Consider the following 18243-nt stretch of genomic DNA (forward strand, 5'->3'; position numbering starts at 1 on the left):
AGACGACTCTGAACAATGTCAGGGTCAACTGCCACAACCACAGGCACACTCACAGACACTCAGAGATGGAGCGGTAGCCGAGGCCATTCCCGCTTAACCCAGACCTTTTCTCTCACTGTCTAATTTCTTTCTCTTTCCTTTCACCCACATAAGAGGAGTCACATTCCACCTCCGTCCCGCCCACTGTGAGGTTTTAACCTCGCTTCTCTGGGTCAGCCTCTCTTGAGTGTTGTGGTCCATATTGGTTTCTGTCAGAGCATCTTTCTCATTCTCCGTCATTAGCTGCAGGTCAGACTGTGATCTCAGGGTGAAGGGGGTCTGTGGTTACCGTGGCGGTAAAGCACCCAGAGTTGTGCTATGCAGCGTACAAGTTTTACCTTTTATCAATGGATTTTAAGGATTTAGTGACTTGCTCATGGGCTCTTCACTAAATCCACAGAGTTCACTAGTCCCACGATGGTCTTAAAAACAAGTGTTACACCATCATATAAGAATACCACAACACTCCGGGCGATATCGACTGCCTCTAGAGATCTCAAACTCCTCCTGTTATACATAAAGTTAAAATCTAGGATTGGGGTTCCACCATTCTGCACTTTTAATTAGGAGCCAAAGTCTGCAACAGTGATCATTGACGAGCTGCACTATCAACATCCCTCTACACAGTCTGTTTTATAGCTTTCAACAAACCTACTGGAATAAATGAGCTCTTAGACACATCATGTTGTAAAAAAACAACCTTGAGAAAAGTTTATTTAACGTGTACTTTGACTTCTTAGCTTGGCACATGTCCAGTCGACCCACAGGGAGGAGGCTTCCCTTTTGGGGATCTAAAGGTTTTCCTCTCAGCCAGATGTGGAAAACAACGACTGCAGGGACACAATCCCTTTTTCCCGAGGTGAAGTGGTCTCTCCAGTCTCTGTAATAACTACTTGTGCCTGCAGAGGCCGCTGTTGTCACAGCACAGCACGCGTTACATCAAGGAGTGATATTAGCTGGAATGAAAGCTGATGTGGTTTTGTTAAAATTATTTGCAGGACTCAAAGGAGAAGAGGCTGTAGCAGCAGTTGGAGTAGAAGTAGTAGAGAAAACTAAATAAATAAGAGGGAAATAGTATGTGTAACAGCCCTTGGCTTTTAAGAAGATGTGTAGAGTCCCAGTCTGATGCTTCACAACCTTTTTATTTAACTGGTCATTAAAAATCATCCACACACTGCAACATCCTGAAACAATGTGAAAACTATAAAGATACATACATTAGAAAAATACAATAAAAACCCACACAAAGATTTAAACAAAGGAATTAAATTACCTACAACTAAAAACAGTGAATTATCAAATTACATTTGAGGACGAGAACCAGTGAAGAAGAAAAACAAATCTCAGCTCATTTTAATAAAATAAGAGTCAGAAACATCATTAGAAATTAGAACAGACAAGTTTCTATCATTGTTTCCAGTGTCTCTTCTCTGAGTTCTCTTCCACCATTACTATCCTAATCAGGGAATTAGGGGCAGGTGCGTTCATACACAGGGTCTACTGATCATGTCTGCAGGGGCAACCTGCCAACACGAAGGGTCACCTGCCCCCTTGTGGAGAGTACAGGAGTGACTATTGAACGGATAACATAAATGGTAAAAAAATAAAACCCTCAAATATGATAAGATTAGACCTATTGACCTTGTAATCGTTCAGAGAGTATGTGAGAACACAAATGTCTGAGTCAGTTGTTCCTTTTTCTACCAGCCCACTAATAAAATGTCAAGAAGTACAGCACGAAAATCCCGGGCGAATGAGTGGGCGTGTTAACGACGCTCCGGACATGCAACAGAAGCAAAAGGGAAAAAGGAGAAGACAAATATCTCAATTGGGCCATACATGTAAAAGATGATGTCCAATTGGAAAGACCAGATTTGAGCTTCTGGTGATGGGGCCCGATGCACTTTGTCGATGTGCTGTAAACAAAGACCTGTGAAACATTGTGCTCTCTTTTCTGCAGGCCCTGTCCAGCACCTGAATGTTCTGAACACTGTCCTGTATTCGTCAAACCCGGACAGTCCCTCCGCTGCAACTTTGTGGACATTTTCCACAAAGTTCACGTCTGAAATTCACGTCTGAAATCAAACTAAAACTCTAAAATACGCTTAAAGATCCTGCAGGTTTAAGCAGCTCTGCACAGCTTCTGCTCTTCTGCTCTTCTTCTCTTCTCCATAAGGACATGGGGAGTTTTGGGCGCTCCGTCACATTGCGGTGCCGATAAACTGCATGACACACTGTTGTTCTACAACTGCCCTGCACTGACCCTCAGCTGTAATCAAAGCTCCCAGCTGATGGGTGTTGCTGGCACATGTTTTCACGGAATTAATTTCGTTCTAATTTAATTCCTGCTACATTACAGAGGGAGGAGGATTTTTTATGAGTCCCCGCCTGAGCCTGTGACATAGTGTTTGTCGAGGCTCTTGGGCAATGCTGTAATTACCACATGAATTCAGTGGAAGGGGCTGTGGTCGGAGTATGTTAGTCTTGCATTAATGAGATTATTGTGCATCTGCGTTTGTGATCTGCACATGCATGATGATGTGTGACGGTACGTTGGACTTCGGCTCTTTAAGGGAAGAGAAGCTGCCAGCCAGCCCAGAGCAAGCTTCTGTCCAAATTGCAGCCCTCAGACTCCAGCTCAACTTGTTGCTTTTTACATCCTCATCATTTTCCCTTCCTCTCTGACTTTCCAACTGCCATACTTTGTAATTTTGTGGTCTCCTCCAGGAGGGAATTTCTGTGCTGGTTATGATCTGACGGAGCTGGCCAATCACACAGCCTCCCTCAAATTGGAGCAAGATGTCACCAAGGGTCCCGGTCTGATCGTGAGTGCTGTTAGATCTGTGTGTGTGTGTGTGTGTGTGTGTGTGTGAGGGATATATCTATGCTTCTTTATGATGTTAGTGGAGGCTCATAGTTTCCATAAAATGCACAAATCAGGTAGGGGTTAAGACTCGGCTACAACTTGGATCATTTGTTTCTCTTTTGTTTGACACTTTTTATAAATGAGTCAGGAAATTGGATGTGGAACATTTTAGTGGATAAACCAAGGGAAATCAGAGAGGCACAGAAGTATGAAAAGTGTCGTCCAGTCGTGATTTCAGTGGCTCGTCCTCTTCCAATAGTCCTGCTGCTGCTGTTTGCTCTTTCTTTATTCTTTCTTTTAAGGAGACATTAGGTTTTTCACTTTTCCCCTTTACTTAAGTTTGTTGCATAGACTAAAGGTAAAAGTTACGCAGAGTTAAAAAGTTGTAAGTCTGGGGTTAAGGGAACTGTTCTGTCCTCAACAGAAAACACTGCTCCCAACATTCTTGCAACAGCTCCTCAGTACTCATGACCTGCATGAAAATGAAGAACCAGGATTATGAGTATATGAAATGATGAACCACATATGGAGGCTCGAGCCATCATTCTCAAAATATATATATATAAAAAAATGAACCTGCATATGAACCTGCATATAAAAATATTGAAAGTAATTGGCATTCTGTTTCTCTTTTAATACCGTGACTGTTAATATTGCCATTACAAGCCTTCCACTGTTGGCACTGATAATAGGAATAACTCTGCTGCTTCACACTGGTGCTGCAGAAGAGCCAGGAGCCTTTTTTTAAACCATCTCTGGATGTTCCGCCTTATTTTCTGTTTTGCTGCTCCCTTTGCATGTCTGTATTTGCTTAGCCAGTTATATATCTGTCCATGAAAGCACCCCTTGTGCTTTCCTTTGCGTCCGGACACAGATCATCTGTCTCCCGATGCCAGGAAGTCCACACTGTTTCTATTTTTCGGCTTTGTTAATCTGTCCGCCGTTATCTCCCCCCCATCCTCCTCCTGTTTGTGAGTGTAGGACGGAGTCGAGGCGAGATAACGCCAGCGACCGTGACCTTTTGGCATCGCGGCGAGAGTCTGCTGGGCAGTCTTGATAAGTCCAAGAGGAAGCATCCAACTGCCAGGTTTCCACTGCAGGACCAAACACAGCTTACATATTATTTATGTCACACAATTTCCCTCATAAACAACTTTTTCCTTTTTTGGCGTCTCGCAGCTCACTGGCACGGGCTCGCTCGCTGACTCAGCTATAGTCTTCAGACGAACAAGTAGTACTTTGGATCTTCTGCTGTAAACATTTTAAGCTAATCCTGATCTCAGTGAGTCGTGCTTGGCCTCGCTACGTAAAAGTGGCTTGCACTGAACCATTGCATATAGCTATCGCTGCTTCAGCCGTGCTGCTCGGGGGCTTAAGATATGACCATGTTGTTTATAAATACAGCTGTTGTATTATAGTTTACGGTCAGTGCTAGATGTAGAGTGTAAACATGCAGGGCTTATCATCCCAGGCCTGTAATTTAACAGGAGAACATCCTGGCATTGCCCTCGCCTGTCTATCTGTCCATTCACCCAAAACTGTGTAGTGGCAAATCCTCACTGCTCGAGGATGTTCCACTCCATCATTATTCAAGACTTATGATGTTTTTCTAGATGTTTAATACTTTCACTTTCATTTTTAAGAATATCTTCACCCGATGTTCTAGTTGGATGATCAAGGAGTATTGTTTACAATAAATAAAGAGTTTATTATAGATTCAAAGTCACTCGATACAGCAGTCAGTATAGAGTGCATACCTCCACCAAGGCCCAGCATTCACCGTATGAAACCACATTTAAATTTAACACTACATCTGGATTCTTATTTGGATCTGCACCAAAGTGCACATACACATAAATATTAGTCCCCTTAAAATGTCTGATATTTTTCTTTAAGGACCATGAACTATTCTATAAAAAAAAAAAAATCAATTGAAAGTGAATCCTGCATCCGGCAAAATTCAATGAGATCTACCTTAGGTCGTGCCCCTCCATAAAATTGAAGGGAGAAGGGTTGAGTAGTTTTTGCGTGATCCTGCAAACTAACTAACAAACAAACACAAGCAAAACAAGGTATCATTGGTTTATTGTGAACACAAACTGACAAACATCTTGCAACAGATGCAAACGTCTTAGTCTTCACTCTGCAGTCGATCCAATAGTTGCACTCAAACCTCCTCCATGGGCTTGAAGCTATGTTTAGGAGGGAGAGATGGGCACCACCGTGGTTTCAACACATCAAGCTGCACATTTCCTCCCTGTAATTAATTCACAGCCTCTTGATTGCCTCACATCTTCAAGTTTTGTTTGTCAACACGTTTTAGCCATTTCCTTCAGCCCGGTCGAAGCATCTGTAGCTTTTCATTCGGGTCTGCATTTAGCGGAGAGGTTACGACTTTGTAAACCCATAGGTTGTGTAGTTGTATGCTGCCCAACCAGTATCTTCACCTTTCCACGACACGTCTCCACTTCCTCCCACAGTCCAGAGATAGTGGGAAAATCCAGGAAACAAACGCCGCCATTATGAGCATTTAAAGTCTTTGCAGAAGCTATTGGGGAATGGAGTGGAGTGAACGGTCAATCACAATGTCTACCCTGCTTATATGACATCAAATAACCAACTAGTTCCATATCCCAGCCACTAGGCAGGACATACGACCTGGGTGAAATGACGTCCAGCTTTACAGACAGTCTATGGTCAGAACCTGGTTTACATCTGGAACATGTTAATGGTCACCCTGTGAAATTGAGGTTGTATTTGAAAACGGTGGAAACAGCTCTTTGTCTCAATCGGCTCAATGGGACGTTATACAGATTTGTATGAGGGAGTAAAGCTGGCTTGGTGTCCGACCCGACCACTTTGAAACATTTTCCTTCACACTCGCAGCTCGTCTGGAAACTTTCAGGGTTGCGGTGCCTGTGTGAAAGCAGCTTTGGTCTCTTACACTGCAGGGCCCTGTCTCTCTGCCACTCACTGAGCAGAGAGGACCCAGAGTGAGTTGTCACTGTCTTCTGTGGAAAGTAGATAAGGTTGTCCAAAATGTCCCTCCGTCTGTTGCTCGGTGCTTTTTTTGAGTCCAATGATAGAAAAAAGTTTGTGCCAAGTCATCATGAGCGAGCGATGGCTGAAAAGGGAAACTCCCAAAACATGGCCAGCCAACAATAGGTGGGATTTGGGGATGTATCACTGGACCGTGACCACTACTTAATTTTCCCAACATTTACACATTTGCAGGCCTGAATTCTCTCCCCTGTTTAACGCTGCTCTGCGGGATGCATCGTTTATTTAAAGATTCTGTGTTTCTTACAGATTACTTCCTTTTTAATGGTTAAATCCTGGAGCTGTTCTTGGGTTGGGCACAGATGGCAGCAGCCGGAGGGAATCCCTGCCGGAGTCAGAGAAAAAACAACCCTCACAGGCTCGCTCCGCGCTGCGCTCTGATGTGGGCCAATGGCAACCACAAGGATCTGACAGCTTACTGACATGCGATTGGCTGCTGAACCTGCGGCTTCCTGTCTGGGGTCCCGCTGCCCCGCCAAGAAGGAAATGAGAAGGATGGGGATGGTTGCGTCAAGGGGGACTGGTATCAGTGTCTCATACTTTTAGAATTTTGAACGAGGTGAATTAAAAACCACCATGTTTAACTAATTTCCTCATTTCATTTTTTTATGTTTCTTTGGAACGTCGCACAGCGCAAAAACAAGAGCTGGCAACAGAGAAGGGAGCTTCAGTGATACTTCACAATGTTGCTCGGCCAATTCCTTCAATTCGTTTCTCCTGTTTTCCTCTTGATATCATTTGGGAGGCCTGTCTCAAACCTGGGTGAGAGATACATGAAGAAAAAAACGCACATATTGAGTTGAAAATGAACTTCATCCAAGGCTGATGTTACATCTGGTCAAAGAGAAAGTGAAGGAGCTTGTGAAGGCAAATTCTGCAATTGTGCGGACAGTCTTTCCACGAAATGAGAGCAGGAGATGGTCCGAGTTAGTCGTGTCCACAACAACATGAATATCTCTGGAGAGTTAAGGCGAGGGGGGGCATCTAGCCAGAACCTACCCTTTGCAATCGTGTTTTTTACTGGACGTCAACACTGACGTCGGCCCATTTCACCAAAAGCTGTGGAATCTCGTGATTGTCTTTCCAATCTGACATCTCCGTATTTTACATTCTATTCTGAGAATTTTTTTTTTTTGCATCCACCAATACAATGTTATAGAAATGTCATCAACACAGCCACTCGCTCATGGTGAGTCTCACTTGAGCTCATCCGGACATTTTTTTGAGTTTCTTTCTGGACGGCTGGAAGAAAAAAGCGTCCTCAACTTCTTTCTTCTCGAAAGTTTAGGAGATTGCCCGAAGTTCAGGGACGTCTGAGTTTTCCATAAAGACGCAGCATTTGAGTGAAATAGCAAGAAATTTAAATTAAAAGTGGATGTTATACGTGAAGTAGCTTCATATAAAGATTCAGCATAACAAATCTTTACCAAAAGACAATTAAAAATGTTTGAGCTCGATAGTCTCATCATGTTAAAACTTTTACGACTCTGCCATTTTAAAGGGTTGAGGCTGTTAGCAACCCTGCCGGACTCATATATTATGGTTTCCTGCAAACACTAGAAGACACTGCCCTGTCATTACCTCAGAGAGCTAAATACACAAAATCACATTAAGTGCGTGGCGCTCATCTCTGACCCATCCTCACTCAACCCATTTCCTTGATTTCCCCCAGTTTCAAAGCGAGCTCCACACTGAGGGTTTGCTCATTTCCCTCTGTCCGTTTAGTCTGCAGTTGTCCGGAAACCGTTAATCCACATCAAACTAAATCACATTACCCTCATGGGGGGGTGGGGAGTGGGGGGGTCTCAGTGGTACTCACTTTGATGTGGTGAGGAACGCCAGCAGCACCAGCAGCACCAGCAGCAAAACACAACACCTCAGTGTGTGTCCTGTTTCACACTCTGTTCTCACATTATTAGACGCTGCAGATCAGTGATTCTCAACTGGCTCCCAATAAACGATAAAGGTCCATCACCACTCCCATCAAGTCAAATGTAGATGGCAAAAGATTTGTTTTATAAAGCGCTTTCCTAATCTTGATGACCACTCAGAGTGCTTTACAGTTTTTTGCTGCTCGCACTCACACACACACACACACACACACACACACACTCACACACACACACACACACACACACACATACATACACACACACACAGACCTATCTTGCCTATTTCAGGTTAATTTCTAATTAAGGATCTGGAAACCGTACTTAACAGATCGGGTGGACAAATGCAACTAGTTTTCTTTTTCTATTCCAGACTCCTCCTAACTTTAAGTCACATAAACTGTAAGGGCCCCATGATGCAGGAAGCACCGTCTCTTATACTGCATTAATAAACACTAGTCTTTGATGCGTCACGTACATCCCCGTTAATAACACGCCTCCGTCCTGACAATGAGCTCATCCGTCTGGAACAATGAGGCAGGGCTCCTCTCCACGTGTTGAGCTGATGACTGGAGACCAGAGGAGACAAACCCTCACTTTAGTTTTGCAGACGCTGACTGATTATCTTGTTCCATTATTATAATTCGAATCACTGCCAAATATTTCCCTCTGCAAGGAATCGGAAAACCGCGGGTCTCTGCAGCTACGCCTGACTTTTCAGGCCAAACACGCCTTCTGAGTTAAAACTACTTCAAGGAGGTGCCCTGCAACCTTTCAGCTCCCGTTTATGTGGGCGCATGTCTGTGTAGATTCCTGCTAAAGGGACACATCAGAGACGGAGAGACAGAGAGAGAGAGAGAAGTGGAAGTAGTAGAGACGAGAGCCGTGGATAAGAGGGGAGATCTTTCTGGGAGCTGATAGCGGTGGTGCCAACAACAGCACCAAAGGCAGACTGGCGGGGGGTCGACCTGGCTCTTTATCTGTCTTGGCTCTATCTTTGTTACTTCATTCCGGCTCTGTGTGCCTCTTACTGTCTCCACAGACAAACCTCCTCTCTCATCCTCGCTCTGCGTTTGGCTGCAATCAGGGGTTGATAGATTTGGACACAACAGAGAGAAGCTCTTTGCACCAGTCGAAGCTCCAGTGCTGATTGATTCCCAACCAGGGATACACATGCACACCAGGGGGATGGGTGGGGTTATCCTGCAACTGCCAGGGGTTATGTTGAAAGACTGTGGTAAAAAATGGAAATGAACTTTGACAAACAAATTCATCCAGATACTGATTCTGTATTAGTGAGTACTAGACTCGGAATTATCTCCTGAATATTAAGTGTTTGATTGAGAGTGAGTGAAAAATCAACACGGGGGCGGAGAAGTCTAAATAGTTTGCCAGGGAGCAAAAACTATAGATTATCAAAAACTTTCCTTCCCATTATTCTTTCTTTGTTTCTTTGTTTTTGTTTTTCAAAATTCATTACATCATCTTTGCTCCAATGGACTTTTAGCCTAAGATTTGTCAAATTTTGCCACTGAAATATCTTTCTTCACAATTCAGTAACTTCATCGAAAGTACCACAAGCCAATGTGTTTTGAAACTTTGTATTCCTGTGTCTAAGACCAACATAGATGCTGACAAATCAAAAATCTGAAAGATAGCCAGTGAACAACAGGATGTTGTTAACACGGTCACATTTGTGCTCTTGTCTTCGTTTTAACATTTTAAGGTGAAGACATGATTTAAGGTGAGGTTAAGATCAGGTTAAGGTTAGGTTAAGGGTTAGGCATGTGATAGCAATGGTTTAGGTTAAAGTTAGTCTCCAGGAAATCAATGTAAGTCAATGTAATGTCCTCTGAAGCCATGACTGAGTGTGTGTGTGTGTCTGTGCTGCACAGACATCCTTGTAGTAACATGAGGTGCAAGACAAAGCTCCACAGATTGCAACCGCAGCTGAAACACTCTCAGTTGTTGTCTCAGTCAATATTGAAAAGACCTTGAATCAGACACACATGTACACACATCTGCGCTACAAGTATCCCGCCTATTTAAAAAAAAAAAACTGAAATACAGCAAAAGGAGTTAAAGTGTCATTTATTTAATATTTCATCGGAGTAGTTCACATTTGGGCAGGATACACTGCTGCAATGTGGGACAACTGAGAAATTGAGTGAAATCTAGTATTTTGCAGACGGCGGAACACCCCCACCCTCCCCTCCCCCACCTAATCACAGCGTTCTGTCCGTCATGGAGCCATCTGGGCCGACTGCAGGGCCCAGACCAGGCCCCGGATTCGGCCGCACGCGCGTTAACACTGGTATTCCACGTATCCCCATTGAATTTATTTGAGAGAAAGACTAACTTGCAGATTATGAATAGAACCCGGCAGACTGAGAGAGGGAGAAAAAAGAGAGTGAGTATGATGATTCGAGGTTATGAAAACATGTCTGACACATGTGCTCCCGAGGGGCGGTCAAACAGAATCAGCGACTTGGAGGAATTGGGGAGTCGGGATTGCGGCGTGGAACTTGGGAGCGCTGAACAGCAGAAAGTATGCCAGTCGCAGCTGGTCCTCTTTAGAAATTAGGACAGATGCCAGAAGCTTTACCGTACTCTGCAGTGCACTCTTTTTTTTTTCCTCGTGTAACCCTCCCCTCGTCTTTCTCCCTGGTAGACACAATAATAATGCAAATATGTCCAGGGAGGCCGAGAGGAAGGAGGAGCTGCACCGATGGAAACTAAGCAGAGGTAAACCAAAGGGTGTCGCTCCCCGGGCAGCTGTAACCCTCATCAATGCAGGGAGCATGTTATTGTGTGTTTCTTTAAACTGTTTTCACCCAGTTGAAGTGACCTGAACGCAACACACTGGCACAGTGGCCTACGCTTCCTCTGACCTCGCACTGTTAAGTAATCTAAGTAAGTCCCCCACCCCCACGGTCTGGTTATATTCTTCATTGGAACAGGAATTTCCAAATGTGGTGGAGCAATAGTGCAGCAGGGGGGTGTAGAGAGTTTCAATGAGTGAGAACTGTAACTCAGACAGCTGTTCTGCAAGATGTGGCTGCAATTAAGAATTACTTTCATTTTTTTCGTTTTCAGCTGCAAACAAAAAACATGAATTTCTCTGACCACATTTTCCTGTTGCTCCAACGTGGCATTTTGTTAGATTGTCATCACTCCATATATCCCAGATCATTGATCTATAATCATATAAATCAGCATTCAAGACGTCAAATTAAATTATGTTTGAAACGGTCTTTAACTTTGAAGGTTTTTATGCCCGCCTTGTTTGGTCTGGTGGTCGTTCAGACATTTCACTTTAGCCCGAACCAAAATAACAGGTGTGAAGGTGCCACGGCCTCAGGTGGGGACCAGTGAACAGAAAGAGGTGATCTCTCAGTTTGGATCAAACTGAACCATAGTTTGGTTCGTTTGCTGCGTGAAAAGTTTTTGGGCAAGTTTGGACTTTTGGACCATTTGTTGAAAGTTGAGACAGCATAAAACAACAGAAGAAGAAGAAAATGCAGCTCACGGGCTCGTTTGCTGTCTTCAACTCAATATAATATCTGAGTGAGGCGGATACTCATGGTGAATTCAAAATACTGTGGCACCCCTGAAGAGGGTGTTGGTAGTTATACCATAATGATATGATACGACAGTGGCAACAACACAGACCAGACAGAACAAATCCTGTTTGATCCATTTTGATTATTTAGGCAAGAATTTTCAAGTCTTATGGCAAAGACCGAAGTAAACAATTTTTATTTAGAGTTTAGAGCACTCTGTAATTTGCACACTGTAATTGAGAGAGTCTTTCCCTCCCTTAGGTACAACTGGAATAATGGCTTCTCTCCATGAGACCAAAGTTTCCCCTGATGTCAGGACCCAGCTGAACGTCAGAGCAAAAAAGGTGTTGAAACGTTTCTCTGACTTGTGTGCTCCTCTGTAGAGAATCAGTCTGAGTCAGGGGTTTCTGGCTATAGAAAAGTAGGTTAAGAATAAATTTCTACTTTATTTTCAAATTTCTGTGACATCAGTGCTGTATTTTTTATTAAATATAAGCTTTGGTAAGTCAAATTATTTGATGGTTTTTCCATTTCGGTTCCCTTTTCAAATTTTGCATATTGAAATAAACTTTACATTATAAGATTCAGGTCAATCTTCTATTAGCCCTTAGGACTGCTTCAACAAAAAGCAATATGTTGATGACTTAGTGAAATTAGTGTACTTTGGAATTGATTTTAGTCACAACAAAACTCTTACTCTTTTTGTGCATAAACACAGATTTATAAGATTTAGTCAAATTCATGCAAACAGTAGTAGCTGGCAATGGCCAATTGCAAGGTTATGGATAGTTACACCAACTTTTCAAGGATTTAAGTTCATAGCTCACGTAACTGACGGTCAAATTAAAACTCGCAATGCCCCAAAAACTTTATTCTCAACATTTTAATTTGTTCTCGACATTTCCTCTTGGTTCATTTTCATGTCTCCATGCAACACACACACATTTGAATATCTGAATATCTAGATTTGTGAATTCTAAATACATAAAATACATTTAAATGATTTAAATAAATACATCGACTTGATATTGTGTTTAACCCTTTTAACCAAATTTATTTATTCAGTATTTTAAAGTCAGAAACCCGTAGGGAAAATCCCTCCCATATCTTTATGCTCAGTATAATGCAGAGCTGTGGGAAAGACGCTGGCACAAAAGTAATTCATCATAAAAGACTGCAGAGGCATCAAAAGCAGCAAAACCTTCAGCGGCTCACCATTGTTTATCTGACTGAGTGAAAAACACTTGATAAGTGGGATAAGACGTATGGGCCTGTGTACATGTGCGTGCGTGCCCCTGTGTGAGTGGGACTTAGTATCCACAGGAATATAATTATGGCAGAGGGTTCAGCACCTCCTGTCAGATCCGTGCCAGGTGGAGGAATTCCTATGGGTTTGGAGCACACTTACCCTTAATTTTGTGTGTTAGAGAGATGTGTATGTGTGTCATCCTACTTAGGCACATAAAACACACACACAAAGCGTACGTGCACACACAGGACTGGGTTGTCTTCGTGCAATTTTCCGTGGACTCCTCTGTGACCTTTTGAAGCTCTTTAAGAAAAAAGGTTTCCGAGGAAGAACTAAAACCAAGTTGTATAGTGAGTATTACGATTGTGTGTGTGTGTGTGTGTGTGTGTGTGTGTGTGTGTGTGTGTGTGTGTACGCGTGATAGATACAGACAGACAAAGACCTCATTAGGTCTAGGAGGTGTCCTGTCTAGACAGTTTGATGACAGGACACAGAACCTCTGTTTAATGTTTCCTCCCCCTCCCTTTGCCTCCATTTCACCAAGCATGCACACACATCACCTGCTCAGCGTTCAGGGATACACAGACAGTTGCTTAATGTCAAGCGAAAATGTGAAGGACAAGTACAGGTATTAAAATGCTGAAAGTCTATGCAACTCTTTGAAGAAAAGAAAGCAAGATTTTGAGTGAAAGTCCAATGACCTGGAATTTAGTTGATGGTATATGAATGTGAATGTAAATACAACAGCTGCTAGTACTACTACCAGCACTATGACTACTACTACTCCTATTACTACTACTACTATTTAGAATAATAACATTATTTGCAAAGTACTTTTCAAAACAAATAAAACAGGATTACAAAACATAAAATACAACACATAAAAAAAATACAAAAGCATCATGGGTAGCAAAATACACAACATAATTTAAAAGAAACAATCAATTAAAAGCTATTCGGTTCAAAGAAGATGAAGAAGACTGGTGGACAGACCGAGCAAAGAAGGTGGAGAAGAAATGTAGGTGGTGGCGGTGATGCACCTTGATGCTGTTGCCAACCGCGAAATAAACCGAACAAAAGAAGAAGAAGCTATTTGGTAAAAGTATATTTTCAGAGGTGATTTAAAAACATAAATGAACTATTCCAGTGGGCTGAGGCTCTGACAGCCAAGTCAGCTTTGGTCTTCAGTCTTGACTCAGGAATATCTAACAGGGCCTTATCAGAAGATCTCAGGCTATTAGGCGATTTAGAAACAAACCTACTAGCTTGGTGCCAAACCCTGCAGAGCCTTAAAAGTGAACAGCAATATTTTGAAATCAATTCCAAAACGCACAGTCTGCCAATGAAGGGAAGCTAACATAAGGGAGATAAGATCATGCTGATGTGATTTGGTTGAGGAAACTGCATTTTGAACCCCCTGAAGCAGAGTAACCACATTTTGGTGAAGCCACATGCATACAGCATCACAATAACCCAGTTGAGATGTAATAAAAGCATAATTCACTGTCTGAAGATCACTAAAGGGGAAAAAACAAGACAATAAAAGAGTTGAGGGTAATGCTCTGGTCTAAGATAAAGGATTCTAGCAGTGAGTACCACACACTGAGATACAGGAGGCAGGGGTGTAGTCGGGAAGCCACTCAGCCCTCTCTCTGCGTGAGTGTGTGTGTAGGTGTGTGTTTGGTATGTGCCTCTTTGATGCTGCATCTCACTCGTCACATACAGACACGATAGCAGCGGTGGCAGGGAGACGGGGAGATACGGACACCTCAGGGGCCTTATCACCAGGCCCATCGCAGTCTCGAGGCCACATGAAGACATAACACGTGTCGGGGTGAAAAGAATCCGGGGAGGAAGAGGAAGGAGAGAGAGGAATAAGGATTGTGAAGAATTCCTTTATCAGCATTCTTTTATCTATTAAACTGGGCTCTGGTATTCCATCAGACCTGCAGAATCTAGGGGTTCTGCTTGATAGCCACTTGTGTTGGGAGCAACATATCACCGAGCTTGTCCAATCTAGTTTTGATCACTTTAGAAATTTTACCAAAATTAGACCCAGATGATGATGCAAAAAACGTTGCGCACATACTTTCCATTCCTGCTCATGGTTTAACCAAAGAACCCTGACACAACTTCAGATTGTCCATAACTCAGCGGCTCGGCTTTTAACTGGGACGATGAAGCTTGATCATATTCATCTGTTTTACCCATGTTACACTGGATCCCTGTTTGTTTAAGGAATTGATTTTAAGATATTATTGAAATGAACTTCATGGCCTGGCACTTCTTTAAAATTATAATTATTACAATTTTAGACCTTGTAATCTCTTACAAATCTTTAGCGAAGCTGGAGATCCTCAGGCCTTCTCTCTGTTCCAGAGACCAGTAACTTAATGGAATAAACAATTGCATCAGGGCCCTGAAGCTCTGGAATGACATGCTTGGTGAAACTGTCAGAGACAGCGCCATCTTTAAGTCACTTCTTAAATTATAATTATCACTCTACATTTAGCAAAATTTAGGGTAAAATCGGGCAAAAAAGTTCTAAAAATGGACTCCTTATCCAACTTCTTCTTTGGTTTTTAAGGGTTAAGTTCTTAGAAAAGCCTCTCCTAATTTGATCAAAGCTGTTTGTTTACTCAAATCATTTAAATTTAAATTACTTTACTTGTTCTGGTAGAAGTACTTCAGAATGTATTTCTACTAGAAAGCCCTTTATTGATTCTATGCAAGTTATTTTCTCATTTTTAATCAACTCTTTTATTTCCTGCAGGCACAGATAGACATACCTCAATAGTTCTAGAAAGCCTTTTTATTTCATCTGGACCGTTTATGATATTTGTGAATCACTTTCTAACTGTCTTTTAAAAAGTGCGATACAAACCAAGTTTATTATTATATTATTATATTGTCAAAATGTTAGAAATATGTATGCATGGAGAAGTGTGGTACAGCCTACGTTACAAGGCATTTGACTCAGATTTGTCCACATCTACCAGGACAATGATGGCGCAGCTCAATAGTGTACCTTCTTTAACCTTTTCACTGTTTAGTCAAACAGTTAATTTGGTTACCTGGGGCTATTTTCAGTGTATTCAGTCGGATCAGATCTCCTCTGGTTCTGTCACTGCTTGCTGTTTCCCACTCCATCGTCAGGGGTCGTGCCTCAACTGGACATTCATTTTGCATGAGAGGAGGACACACAGCTCAGTGATCCAGGACGAGTCAGGATCTAAAGCCCAAATTCATGTGAGTGCTCGTTTTTCTATAGTCGGATGATAAATTAGAATATGAGGCCGGAGAGGCCAAACATTATTAGAGTACATTAATTTTAATTATATACATCAACATTACTATTTGGATTTGGCCAAAATATCAAAACAAGGCACCGATGGAGTCGTATCGCTTAAAACATGAGATAAAGCCACATGCACATTATGTCCAATACAAATGCCAAGACTTAAACTGACGTGTTTATTAGAATAGACGGGAAATATGATGTTAAAGTCGCCCCTGAAGCCAAAAGAGCTCCACCTCTGGTTAAATACGCGCGGAGGGGGCGGTGTATGTGCGCGTACACAAGTAGAGGCAAACACAGACGCACACGCGCTCACACACATATGACCTGCAACCTGCTGATTCCTGTTAGACCGTCACACGCAGCCGGCAGGAGAAGGTGGCTGTGATTGAGACCAGTTCAGCGTTCGGAAGGCGGTGCGCAATTTTGGATAATCGCTTCGCTTGGAGAGCTGTTTGCGTAAAATGGCCCTTTTCAGTGGAGTCGTTAATCTTTTATTGGTGAACTTCGTATCAGACGGTGTCTTTTGACCGACTTCCCCGCGGGCGCTATCCACACTTTCACATGGTGCACTTTATCCCGAAGCACCACGGCAGCGCGCTACGGGAATCCGAAATGAAAGCAGCACCGACCCTCCTGTGCGCATTTGGCTTTAGGAAGCTTTTCAAATGGCTTGACACGCAACTCTTTCCACACTTCTGATCTGTGGCTGGGACGGACAACAGCTTTGGACGGACTTTTGTTCGTTGTTAGGCTCATTTCGGGTTTGGATCAGTCGAGTCGGACACACTCGGGACTCCGGAGCGGGATCTCAGCGGGGACAGCAGGGACAGCACCATGACCAGCTGCTGGCTCGCCCTGATCGGATTGTGGTGGAGCGCGTATCACTGCATGTTCCCGGTGGCGGGGAGTAATTATTCGCTGGATGGGAACAGCGAGGTGCACCCGGGGTTCATCCACCGGCGGCTGCGGACGCACGAGAAGCGGGAGATGCAGAAGGAGATCCTGTCCATCCTCGGGCTGCCGCAGCGACCGAGACCGCATCTGTCACTCGGGAAGTACAACTCCGCTCCGCTTTTCATGTTGGACTTGTACAACACGATCTCCAGCGACGAGAAGAGCCAGGTGGAGGGCATGCTGGAGCGGTATCAGTCCGCGCGCTCGACGCAGAGCCCTCACCTGGCCACATATCAAGAAACTGCCTTTCTGAATGACGCGGATATGGTGATGAGCTTCGTCAATTTAGGTAAGAGATGTGTTCTTCTGTGGGGTGGGTTCCACTTTCATGCGAAGTGGAAAATCTCAGTTGTTGTGTTTGAGCCGAGACGTGAACAGGTGTTCGGAACAAGAGCGAAGTGGAAACTCCTCTAAACTTTGTCTGACAGATTTGACTAAAGTATGTAAACTCTATCGGAGTATTATTCTTAATGTATGTATTTTTAAATTACGCATGAATAGGGCATTGTGCTTATCTTGAAACGCGACCATTTCCCTCATCTGGATCCGTGTTTACGCACACACCAGACAACTATAGCGCACAACAGGTCTATTGCGCACGTGTAGTGTTGGTTCAAGAAGTAGCTCATTGTGAGAGGTCACATAACTTCCTTATCTGCTCTGTGGGTTGGAAAAACTGTGAGGCTCGTTTTGTTTCCGAGTTATTTATTGTCACACGTCCTCTCACCGCTTATTGGCACAGCCCAGCTCATTTATAGGAGTGAAATTCATGCGGTCAATTTTTTTTTGAAGCGCAATATGCTCCATGATTTATGTCTTTAGTGCGAGAAAAATAGACTTATATCCTCAGCGCAAACCATCCACCACCACCGCTGGTATTTATTTGTATATAGAAGCCTGCTATTCCCGCCGCTGACCTCCATGCGTCGAGCTGCGGTTGCAACTCTGCGTCGCATTGTTTGCGTTTCACCCGAGGAAGTGCCGTCTTTTAATTAGCTCCAGTGACGATGAAGAGCGACAAATAAACGAGTTGGGAACATGAAAAGCAAAAAAAAAAGAAAGAAGCCTCTTCCTTCCATTAGCAGCTCCGCGTGTTTACTGGGAAAGACTAAACAGAGCGCCTGAAGATAAACAGAGTCAGGGGCCGCTGGACAAGGAGGCTTAAATCCAGATTGATAGTCATCCATCTTGGGAGCTGAGGCCATTGTCATGAGAACATGTGGGAATGTGTCATTGAAGTATGAGGTCTCATGTTTCTTCCTCTGCTCTCGGGACAGGAAGTCCTCTGATGTGTTTTTACTCCTCACCTTTATAAACCATTT

The 18243-nt window shown here is 43.3% G+C and overlaps 1 protein-coding gene across 1 annotated transcript in view; it reads left to right on the forward strand.

Moving 5' to 3' along the window:
* Positions 1-16317: 16317 nt before the first annotated feature.
* The window catches only part of bmp6 (bone morphogenetic protein 6), a 41504-nt gene continuing 39578 nt past the window's right edge, over positions 16318-18243 (forward strand). The window contains exon 1 of the mRNA XM_062379357.1: positions 16318-17210. Coding sequence (XP_062235341.1) covers positions 16802-17210 — 409 coding nt within the window. The 5' untranslated portion in view covers positions 16318-16801. The remainder of the gene's footprint in view (positions 17211-18243) is intronic.

Source organism: Platichthys flesus, chromosome 21, assembly GCF_949316205.1.
Source record: "Platichthys flesus chromosome 21, fPlaFle2.1, whole genome shotgun sequence".
Classification (NCBI taxonomy): Eukaryota; Metazoa; Chordata; class Actinopteri; order Pleuronectiformes; family Pleuronectidae; genus Platichthys; species Platichthys flesus.